We start from the raw sequence: 12,607 nt of genomic DNA on the forward strand, positions 1-12,607 counted from the left end.
TGGATGATGAATGAGTAACTTCTCGCACGTCCAGGGGAATCGTGCACGTTGAAAAAGAATTGTTCAGTAAAAATATTAACATTGATAATCATGACTTGTGATGTAAAACCTCGTGAAGCAGCCCTTTTTCAGCTTACCAGCAGCACATCAATAACTTCTCAAACTATTTGCTTGAGACTATATACATGCTTGTCTCAATATACATGTGTTCTCTGTATGTGTTGAAGTTAATTAGGAAAGGGATGGGGTTTCCTCATGTTCTAGACGTCAATAAACAAAAATATGTTATCACATCATTAAATAAATTGATTCCACGCTCCATTCAAGAGTGCGTGCATATGCTCACTTAGGAAACAAGATTTTGTGTGGCCAAAAAAATAGGAAACAAGATTTTGATTGACTCTATATATGCATATACATAGAGGCTTGTTCCCATCATAAATCTACAAGGAAGGTTTTCGTGTGGCTTTAATCTCCACCCGATAAGCACATCTAAACGATTATTTGTCTTTCCACTTGGAAAGTGATTTCCTTGGATACATTACCAAACTAGATGAAGCCAGGTATCTGATGTAATTAGGCTAATATATATTCTGAGGGTAAAATTCAATCAAAGCACACATATTTCCATAACTATATCAATAACAGTAAAATCACAAGTTCCCAACAAGCATTTCACCCCCAGAAATATAACTAAAATATTCAGGTCATCATTTTGTAATTTTTAAATAACCATATGAAAAAAATGTGAGAATTATATATATGTTACTAATATATAGAGGTAGTGTGAGGATACTTGATCCTTCCTTCCAAATTTTGGTCAAAACTTCCGAATGAAACACGGATAATTCACCAGCAAAATCAAATGAGAGATAAATATCATAAAAAAAAAACTTAATAGTCTTTTTTTAAACGCTTTCCCTCGATCTCTTACGATATAGTTAACATGTATAAGTGCAATACAATCTTATATATACCTTAATACCCCAACAAACCTGCCATACCAAGGCTCTTAAAATCAACTCTAATCATCTCAGACAAAGGATAAATCAGACACCATAAGAAAACAAGGATATATAGGGTCTCTTTCAGCAACATTTATATTTAACAAAGCAAGCACCAAGAACCACATGGCATTTATCACGAAACACCACCATTAATCGGTGGAGTTCTCAAGGCATTGTGCATACAACATTGTTTCCAACTTACTTTCCTTTGTGGGTTATAATTAACTTCGCCAAGGACTTATTGCTCATTAAATTAAGTGAGTTATAATTATGATACAGAACGATCCTATTTACAATTTGGTTCCAACATATAGTAACAACAAGATATAATAGTTTAGATGAAAGTTCGTATTTAAGTATATATATCCACCCAAATCATATGAACAGTATGGTTGCAGTTAGTTAATGTTTCAATGAGGACACCTTTAGGATATATACCTTAAGAAACTGGAGGAACCCCATTATGCTATGAAGATAATTTGAAGATGAAATCATGGCACAACACTTTTGAGAGGGGCAACTTAAAGGATAATTATCATGCTCGCGTGTCTTAAGTACTTCAATCAATTCTTACTCGTTAGATTTTAGTGTAATAGTACTGCGGATGAAAGCCAAAAAAAATTTGGGGCACAGGTCGGACCTAGCTGTGGACCAATACCCATGGTTTTGAAAGTTTTCTGTCTCTTTCTTTTCTCTTTTTCTGACTAAAAAGATTTAATCTTTCTTGTTCAAACATCTTAAATCTTAATTAGGGATCGGATACAAGAAATAAATCGATTATAGTATATCGTTGTGCGGATCTTTTATAGGTTTTGTCTCCGATGTTTGTCAGCTCAAAACATAAAACTGAAGAAAGCGTTACTGAGACGAGTTCTGTGAGGACAGAACTCTCAGATCAAAACTTTTATCAAGAACAAAAGATCAAATCGAAGAAGGGACACGTCAAAAAAAGGAAGACGGCCGGGACATTTCTATTCAAACAGATCAAATAAACGCCATTAAATTGAACAGTGAAATTAATTAACAAGGGCGAACGAGTTTCACCATTTGTATTGCAGCTCACCAGCGTGCTGCTGCTTGCGTCTGAGCTGCTCATTCTGATAAATTCCTGGACACTCAGTAACAAAATCGATCCATATAGAATCACAGAAACAAATCTAGATTAGCTCATTAACAAAAACGAGGGAAAAAAAAAAGAACGAATCAACTCAAGAGAAAACACACTCAGAAAGCCCTAACTAGCCAGAAGCCTCCGTACCTCTCTCTCTCTCTCTAACACTCACCCACCTGATCGGAGAAAGCAAAAGCGAGCAAGGCAAGAAAGGAGCACAACGTTAAATGGAAGAAGAGAAATGAGAAGGAGATGGCTTCGATGGCAGCGAGAGACAGCCGTTTTAGTTTGCGAGGATGATTCCTCAATCGACAACCGCGCTTATATATATATTCGTCACCGGCGAAGTTTCATGCAGCACTTGGTATATTTGCATGCAGTCCTTTTTTTCTTTCTACCAATCACATCTTTCCACGTGTCCCACGGCGAAAAATCGGTTTTGTAAGAAAATCTCCCCAAAATTGAAAAGGACAGCAGCGCCGTGATAGAGCCTAAGCGCGTCTACTTCACCGTACCGAGTGGCTTCTACGCGCTTCCTTCGCGACTGAATCCCGCCCTTTAACCGTTATGGCAACTTTACTTGGCCCGGCTAGGAGTGACTTGTAACCGTGTTCTTATATTTTTACTCTCGATGAAACCTAACAAGTGCTGCCGAGCCGTAACTCAATATTAGTTGTCCGAATTTATTCAATATATAATACGGCAATTTATATTTTACCAAATAGGCAAATTCTATTTATTTAAAAATAAATAGGCAAATACTATGTTACATATATTTCAATATACTCACTCCGATTCTATTTATAAGTCGCATTTTAAAATGTATATTTGATTTCATTTATAAGTCACGGCGTGATTTTTTAAATAATATTTAAAATGTATTTTTAAAATTATCTTTTATAAAAAAATAACATGACATTACTTTTTAAATTTATTATATAGAGGCATGTTTGGAATTCTACACACTTTATTCTTTATACTTTTTTTACATCGATATTAATGAAATTGATAGAAATGACTTTTAAAGAGGATCGAGGAGTATTCTTTTATGCATTTTCCATTTTAATTTTATATTTACTTTTTAACTTCATTTTGTTAGATTTCATGTAACACACCAAAATTTTTTTTTAAATAATTTAACTCAACCATAGTTGGGTTACAGCCACCCAACACATTTTTATATCAATAAATTTCAATATAAAATATTTTATAATCGGCTTCAACTCACACACTATAACATTTCAGATAAATTTTTACCTCCCACATGCCATTAGGCTAAATCACATTAGTCCATCCTTATACTCCCAACAAGTAAACTAAATCACATTTGTCCATCCTTATACTCCCAACAAGTAAAATAAGCAATTTAATCAATTTTCAACACAAGCCAGTTATTTGACCTTATAATCATGCCATTTTAACCAATCCAAAGTAAACCAAATATTAAAATTACAGTCATCCAAATTGTACCAAAAATAGAAATAGTTTGAAAGGCATGATTACATTTATATATTCATATAATTGACAATAAACAAAAAGCCCTAATATTGGCAATATAATACATTATAAATCATAAATTAAATACCCAAAAGAGACAGTGGATCTATACCACTAAGCCTCTGGGACTCCTCCACGTGTCACTCTTGGCTCTTCTCCTGAAAATTGTTAACCACATAATGAGACTCAAAAGTCCCAGTAACCAAAGCCAATTTATGATAGTGTATACAAACAGTTAAGTGTGTGCTTACTAAGTGAGAATTAAAAATAATATAATTCCAACAAATATAAGAAATATTATAATAAACACAAACAACCATCCTTATATCCCTCCATTAACCTCGAGCCGTAGCCCTCACTCGGTACTAAATTACCCGGCCAAAGGTAGATTAGCCCGAGCCCTTACAAACCACCTATTGAGCTCCAATAGGGGCGTACCACGTGGCACATAAATACAACAATAATAGCAAGTCTCCCAACACCTCCCACAATAAATAAACAAATTCATAATAATATTGCACAATTATACAATATTACAAAATTCATAATTTTCTCAATAATCACCCAATTAACATGAAGTAACACTAATCATAAATTAAAAGCATGGTTACCTTGTGGCTTTTTCAATAAATTATTCCTTAAAATTTCTCTCTCACCACAATCTTCACCAGTAATACAATCTACAAATAACATATTATTTATAAATATTAGTTTCAATTTTTGAAACTAATAAAATAATTCTAATAATAGAATTAAAAATATAACATAATTCCTAATCTCAATCTTAATACAAATCTATAGTTAATACTATTAAGTATAATTTTTAACTCCTCTTTTAATTATCAATAAACATTAATAATCTAAAAATCAAATTCTAAACTAATTTCTATTATCAAAATTTTCTTTTTATTTTATAAATTCGTACCTAAAATACCCAAAAATTAAAAATTAAGTCTCTAGCTTAGAATCATAATCCTATAACCATAATAATTCATTTCTCATCCCAAATAATCATCTAAACCTCAATAAATCAACATATATTTTCAGATCTAGTTTAGAATTTGATCCATAAGCCATAAATTCAAAGATCATTAACAAATTTATACTCTATAACATTTATTATACTACTGACAACCTCAAAAACCATATTTATTCAACATAAATTCATCCCTCTTTCAGATCTTAAATTTTCTACCACTACAAACTCAAAACTAAAGAAGAAGGATGACTAAGAAAAATTTTTAGAACACTTACTTAGTCTTAAAAAGCTTAAAATCACACCCTAAATATCCTATTAAAAACTCTTACCTTAAAAATTTAGATATTTCGCACCGGTGACTCGCGTTCTCTCCGCCTCAGCTCGCACGCAGGAATGAATGAGGAAATGAAGGAACAGGTGAGTTTTTATAAAAATTCAGTGGGTCCCACATTTTTTTTAATTATTTTCTCTCTCTTCTTCTTCTTTTCTTTTTATTATTATTTTATTATTGTTACTGTTGAGGCGGCGGACGAAGCAAATTCGTTTTCTTCTTCTTCTTCCTTTCTTTTCCTTTCTTTCTTTTTATTATTATAATAATAATAATTTAATAATATTTTTTTTTTATTTATTATTATTATTATTATTATTTTTTATTTTATTTTTATTTTATTTTTTTATTTTTTTTTGCATACCTTTTTTTATAATAATAATTTAATAATACTTTTCAAAATTTTTATTAACCCAAATTAACTATTAAAATTTAAATTGGGATGTTACAATTCTCCCCTCCTTTTAGAAATTTTGTCCTCAAAATTTAAAATTAATAACTATTAACTACTCACTTAATCAAAAAGCGAGGATAATCACGTCGCATACTGTCCTCGGTCTCCCACGTAACATCACCTGGAGTTGTGCTCTTCCAGATTACTTTAACCAATCTAATGGTCTTATTTCTTAATTGCTTGTCCTTATAATCCACAATCCTTTCTGGTTCAGCTCTGAATGTCAAATTCTCCCTGAGTTCAATTTCCTCGGGTTCAATTATATGGGAAGGATCTGGTTGATACTTTTTCAGTTGTGACACATGGAATACGTTGTGTATTCCAGCAATTTGGGGTGGTAATGCTACTTGGTACGCTACTGGTCCAACTCGTTTTAAGATCTCAAAAGGCCCCATAAACCTTGGTGTCAACTTCTTAGCCTTAATAGCTCTTCCAACACCAGTTACTGGAGAGATTTTCAAAATACATGGTCACCTACTTCAAACTCAAGCGGTCTTCTCCTCTTATCCGCATAACTCTTTTGTCTACTTTGAGCTGTGAGTAATTTTTGCTTGATTAAAGCAATCTTTTGGGTAGTCTCATCAACAATGTCTGGCCCCAAAACAGTTCTCTCACTTAATTCTGTCCAACACAGTGGCGATCTACATTTTCTTCCATACAATGCCTCATAAGGTGCCATCTGAATGCTAGAATGAAAACTATTATTGTAGGCAAATTCAGCTAATGGTAAGTGACTATCCCAATTACCTCTAAGCTCAATGGCACACGCTCTTAACATGTCTTCAAGAGTTTGTATGGTTCGTTCCGTTTGCCCATCGGTCTGGGGGTGGTAAGCGGTGCTAAAACTCAGACGAGTACCCATGGCTTCCTGTAATGACTTCCAAAAGTTTGATGTGAATCTCGGATCACGATCAGATACAATATTTGTCGGCACTCCATGCAATCTCACCACTTCTCTTATGTAGATTTCAGTTAATTTTTCGAGAGAATACTTGATATTAGTAGCAAGAAAATGAGCTGATTTGGTGAGTCGATCTACGATTACCCATATAGTGTCATGACCAGAAGATGTTCTAGGCAATCCTGTAATGAAGTCCATAGAAATGCTGTCCCATTTCCACTCTGGAATATCAAGAGACTGTAGCATCCCGGCTGGTTTCTGATGCTCAATTTTGACTTTCTGGCAAGTCAAACAACGAGTTACATGTTCAGTTACATCTCTCTTCATCCTTGGCCACCACCAACCACGTCTTAAGTCATGATACATCTTAGTTGCTCCTGGGTGAATGGTATATTTACTTGATGAGCCTCCTCAAGTAAGATATTTTTCAATCGAGTATCATTAGGCACACACACTCTACCTTTATATCTTACGACATCATCATCGGTCACATCAAAATGTTCAGCCTTTCCAGCCCCAATCTCTACCCTAATCTTATTCAAATAATCGTCCTTCTGCTGCGAAATTCTGATTTCTTCCCAAAAATTATTCTCAAATTCAGTAATATGTAGAGCAGCCAAACGATTTTCGACTACTTCTACATTTACTGCATGAAAACTACTCCATAATTCATGTTCTCTGACCATCATGTGAGCAGTATGTACAAGCTTCCTGCTCAGAGCGTCGGCGACTACGTTAGCTTTCCCTGGATGATACTTCAACTCAAAGTCATAATCCTTCAAAAACTCAATCCATCTGCGCTGTCTCATGTTGAGCTCCTTTTGATCAAACAAATATTTTAAACTTTTATGATCACTGAAGACTTCAAAAGAAGAACCATAAAGATAGTGCCTCCAAATCTTCAAGGCAAATACCACAGCAGCAAGCTCCAAGTCATGAGTAGGGTAATTTTCCTCATGAGGTCTCAACTGTCGAGAGGCATAAGCCACTACTCGATCCTCCTGCATCAATACACAACCTAAACCTTTCTTAGAAGCATCAGTATACAAGGTATAAGGAGCAGTTGGAACAGGTAAGGTGAGCACCGGTGTGGTGGTCAACCTCTTTTTCAGCTCCTGGAATGCAATTTCACACTCGTTCGTCCAAATAAATGGAGCATCTTTCCTGGTCAACTTAGTCAAGGGCATTGCAATTTGTGAAAAACCCTTAATGAAACGACGATAGTAGCCTGCAAGACCCAAGAAACTCCTAATCTCTGTCACACTTCGAGGTTGCTCCCATTTCATCACTGCATCTATCTTACTAGGGTCCACCGCTACCCCTTCTTCTGAAACAACATGGCCTAAGAATTTAACTTCTTTAAGCCAAAAATCACATTTGCTCAACTTGGCATAGAGCTTGTGCTCTCTTAATATCTCCAAAACAATTTTAAGATGTCTAGCATGGTCCACCTCATCTCGAGAATAAATAAGTATGTCATCAATAAAGACTACAACAAATTCATCGAGATAAGGCCTGAAGATTCGATTCATATAATCCATGAAGACAGCTGGGGCATTTGTTAACCCAAACGGCATCACTAGGAACTCATAGTGCCCATATCTAGTCCTAAAAGCAGTTTTAGGGATATCCTCTGCTCTAACCCTCAATTGATGATACCCTGATCTTAGATCAATCTTAGAAAACACCGCTGAATTGACTAATTGGTCTAACAAATCATCAATTCGAGGTAAGGGGTACTTGTTCTTGATGGTTACCTTATTCAATTGTCTATAATCAATACACAATCTAAGGCTTCCATCTTTCTTTTTCACAAACAGTACCGGTGACCCCCATGGTGATACACTCGGTCTGATAAACCCCTTCTCTAACAACTCTTCAATTTGTCTCTTCAACTCAGCTAACTCCGATGGAGACATCCTATAGGGTGCCTTAGAAATAGGCCCCGTACCAGGTACGAGTTCAATCGAGAACTCAACCTCTCGTTCTGGAGGCAAACCGATCACTTCAGTAGGAAAGACGTCAGGGAATTCTCTCACTACTGGAATCTGATCTACACCTTCTTCAATCTCTGCCTTGATTGAGAAGAAAATCATAAAAGCTTGACAGCCCTTTCTTATACACTGTTCTACTTGAGCTGCAGACAACAACATAGGACTTTGGGACTCTACAGGGGTTACAGTAAGAGCTGAGAGTGACACACTCTTTTTCTGACAATCAAGTACAGCTCCATTTGCAGACAACCAATCCATCCCCACAATAACATCAATCCCAGACAAAGACAAACAAATGAGGTCTATGGTGGTCTTTCGACCCTCATACTCAACCTCTACATTTAGACATGCCTTAGCAGTCCTTACAGTCAAACCAGCAGGAGTAGAAATCTTCACATCAAAAGGTAAGGTACACACAGGCAATTTACATCTTTTCATACATTCATCAGACACAAAAGAGTGTGTAGCACCCGAATCAAACAAAGCACAAACATCATTATCAAGGATTCGGATTATACCTCTGATAGCATTAGGGTTGTTAGCAGCCTCTGGCCCAGAGAGGGCATACACTCGTGCTGGTACTGTAGGTCTCTGATCATTACCCCTATTCTGATTTTGATAGCAGAATCGGGCAATATGACCAGGCTTCTGACAGATGTAACAAACCCAACAATCACCAGAATGAAACTTCCCACACTTACTGCATGCTTGATTACTAGCAGCACTAGGAGTAGGATTAAAGGTAGCTGGGCTCCTATAGGACCCTTGACTTCCACTCTGATTCCCTCTGTAGCTCTGGCCCTTATGATAGTAGCCCTTCTTCTTCTGATTTCTAAAGCCTCCAAAGATTTGACTGCTCCTCTTCTCTACTCCACCAATGGGTCGGGTGTGGATAGGGGGCTTCCCATGAGGTTCTTTCCTCCTCTCTCTATCAGCTTCTAATCTAGCCTCTCTCTTCCTCCGAGAAACTATTCGAAGCTTATTGCACATCTCACTGAATGTCTTGATCTCAAAAGGGGCTAACTGTTCCCTTAGATCAGGCCTCGCCTTCTCTAGTAATCGTTCAGCCATCCACTCCGTGTCTTCATGTTTCTGGAGGTAAGTAGAGTATTTAGATAATTCTGAGAATTGTTCAATAAATTCATCCTCATCTAGATCACCCTGACGAAATGCATGAAACTCAGCCTCCTTTTCTGCTCTCAGTGCAGTAGGAAAATAATTCTCGAACAATATGGCTTTAAAATCTTCCCAAGTAAGAGAGGAATCATCCTTCGGTCCTGATGTTTCCCACCATTTCTTAGCACTCTTCTGTAGTAAGAATATTGCCAGCTGCACCTTTTGATTAGAAGTGCACACAACCATACGAAAAATACTCTCCAATTGATCTATCCATTCTTCAACCACCGCTGGCTTAAGATTTCCATCGAAAGTAGGAGGATTAAACTTACGAAAAGTACTCCAGATCTTTGTGATCGTGGATGTCTGTTGCTCAGAGTGGAGACTCACATTCTTCGGACTAGTCTCATGGTGAGAATAGGAAGGTAAGCCTTCATCAGCAGATTGGCTCGCATTGAATACCTTGGTATGGCTTCCTTCTTGTTGGCCATTTCCCTCTCGGTTGTCATTCTCCTTATATTGTCTTAAAGCGGCCAATTCTTCTTCTTGTCTCTTCATGCGGTCACTAAGATTATATAGTAGATCCATCATTTGCCTCATGGTTGGCTCATCCTGCCTTAGTTGTGACTGTATGGGCTCGCCCTGCCCAATTTGTTGCTGTGTGGGCTCCGGTTGTGGCAGTGAAGGTATGTCATTTCCTATTGGCTCTATAGAATCACCGACAATTTCGCCACCTCTCCTAGTTTTGGACACCATCTCTCCCCTCCTAAAGGATGGAAGTCACATAATTAAGTTAACACTAATCTCAAGACAAGAAAAATAATGGAGAAGCATTATGATTTAATAATGTATATTGCCAATAAACTAGGTTAATGTATAACAATTTCATAATTTATAAGAATTGGAACATGAAGCTCTGATACCAAAATTTGTAACACACCAAATTTTTTTTTTTAAATAATTTAACTCAACCATAGTTGGGTTACAGCCACCCAACACATTTTTATATCAATAATTTCAATATAAAATATTTTATAATTGGCTTCAACTCACACACTATAACATTTCAGATAAATTTTTACCTCCCACATGCCATTAGGCTAAATCACATTTGTCCATCCTTATACTCCCAACAAGTAAACTAAATCACATTTGTCCATCCTTATACTCCCAACAAGTAAAATAAGCAATTTAATCAATTTTCAACACAAGCCAGTTATTTGACCTTATAATCATGCCATTTTAACCAATCCAAAGTAAACCAAATATTAAAATTACAGTCATCCAAATTGTACCAAAAATAGAAATAGTTTGAAAGGCATGATTACATTTATATATTCATATAATTGACAATAAACAAAAAGCCCTAATATTGGCAATATAACACATTATAAATCATAAATTAAATACCCAAAAGAGACAGTGGATCTATACCACTAAGCCTCTGGGACTCCTCCACGTGTCACTCTTGGCTCTTCTCCTGAAAATTGTTAACCACATAATGAGACTCAAAAGTCCCAGTAACCAAAGCCAATTTATGATAGTGTATACAAACAGTTAAGTGTGTGCTTACTAAGTGAGAATTAAAAATAATATAATTCCAACAAATATAAGAAATATTATAATAAACACAAACAACCATCCTTATATCCCTCCATTAACCTCGAGCCGTAGCCCTCACTCGGTACTAAATTACCCGGCCAAAGGTAGATTAGCCCGAGCCCTTACAAACCACCTATTGAGCTCCAATAGGGGCGTACCACGTGGCACATAAATACAACAATAATAGCAAGTCTCCCAACACCTCCCACAATAAATAAACAAATTCATAATAATATTGCACAATTATACAATATTACAAAATTCATAATTTTCTCAATAATCACCCAATTAACATGAAGTAACACTAATCATAAATTAAAAGCATGGTTACCTTGTGGCTTTTTCAATAAATTATTCCTTAAAATTTCTCTCTCACCACAATCTTCACCAGTAATACAATCTACAAATAACATATTATTTATAAATATTAGTTTCAATTTTTGAAACTAATAAAATAATTCTAATAATAGAATTAAAAATATAACATAATTCTTAATCTCAATCTTAATACAAATCTATAGTTAATACTATTAAGTATAATTTTTAACTCCTCTTTTAATTATCAATAAACATTGATAATCTAAAAATCAAATTCTAAACTAATTTCTATTATCAAAATTTTCTTTTTATTTTATAAATTCGTACCTAAAATACCCAAAAATTAAAAATTAAGTCTCTAGCTTAGAATCATAATCCTATAACCATAATAATTCATTTCTCATCCCAAATAATCATCTAAACCTCAATAAATCAACATATATTTTCAGATCTAGTTTAGAATTTGATCCATAAGCCATAAATTCAAAGATCATTAACAAATTTATACTCTATAACATTTATTATACTACTGACAACCTCAAAAACCATATTTATTCAACATAAATTCATCCCTCTTTCAGATCTTAAATTTTCTACCACTACAAACTCAAAAACTAAAGAAGAAGGATGACTAAGAAAAATTTTTAGAACACTTACTTAGTCTTAAAAAGCTTAAAATCACACCCTAAATATCCTATTAAAAACTCTTACCTTAAAAATTTAGATATTTCGCACCGGTGACTCGCGTTCTCTCCGCCTCAGCTCGCACGCAGGAATGAATGAGGAAATGAAGGAACAGGTGAGTTTTTATAAAAATTCAGTGGGTCCCACATTTTTTTTAATTATTTTCTCTCTCTTCTTCTTCTTTTCTTTTTATTATTATTTTATTATTGTTACTGTTGAGGCGGCGGACGAAGCAAATTCGTTTTCTTCTTCTTCTTCCTTTCTTTTCCTTTCTTTCTTTTTATTATTATAATAATAATAATTTAATAATATTTTATTTTTTATTTATTATTATTATTTATTATTATTTTTTATTTTATTTTTATTTTATTTTTTTTATTTTTTTTTTGCATACCTTTTTTTATAATAATAATTTAATAATACTTTTCAAAATTTTTATTAACCCAAATTAACTATTAAAATTTAAATTGGGATGTTACATTTCATGTGGTGCTCAATGGATTTCTTTTGAATCAATGTTATCAAGTTTCCAATTAAAGAAAAAAAAATCTAAGTGCTCATTTGAATTTTAATTGGGTATAATATATTATAAAAATAATTAATTAAATAATAAATT

The 12,607-nt window shown here is 34.5% G+C and overlaps 1 protein-coding gene across 5 annotated transcripts; it reads right to left on the minus strand.

The window, feature by feature from the left end:
• Positions 1-3,600: 3,600 nt before the first annotated feature.
• On the minus strand, positions 3,601-12,069 carry LOC129305322 (uncharacterized). Of its 5 annotated transcripts, XM_054945373.1 has the most exons (5): positions 12,019-12,069; positions 11,321-11,389; positions 10,822-10,867; positions 8,790-10,153; positions 3,601-3,773 (listed from the first exon to the last, which is right to left on the minus strand). In XM_054945373.1, exons 4-5 carry the CDS (start codon positions 10,141-10,143, stop codon positions 3,730-3,732), a joined length of 1,398 nt encoding a protein of 465 aa, XP_054801348.1. In that variant the 5' UTR covers positions 10,144-10,153; positions 10,822-10,867; positions 11,321-11,389; positions 12,019-12,069; the 3' UTR covers positions 3,601-3,729. The 5 variants fall into 5 exon arrangements, 3 of the variants coding, with proteins under 3 accessions (XP_054801348.1, XP_054801349.1, XP_054801347.1); XM_054945374.1 differs by lacking the exon at positions 12,019-12,069 and having other exon boundaries at positions 11,321-11,474; XM_054945372.1 differs by lacking the exons at positions 11,321-11,389; positions 12,019-12,069 and having other exon boundaries at positions 10,822-11,282.
• Between the last annotated feature and the right edge of the window lie 538 nt (positions 12,070-12,607).

Source organism: Prosopis cineraria, unplaced genomic scaffold, assembly GCF_029017545.1.
Source record: "Prosopis cineraria cultivar Desert tree isolate PC_DT_omini unplaced genomic scaffold, ASM2901754v1 PC3, whole genome shotgun sequence".
Lineage (NCBI taxonomy): Eukaryota > Viridiplantae > Streptophyta > Magnoliopsida > Fabales > Fabaceae > Prosopis > Prosopis cineraria.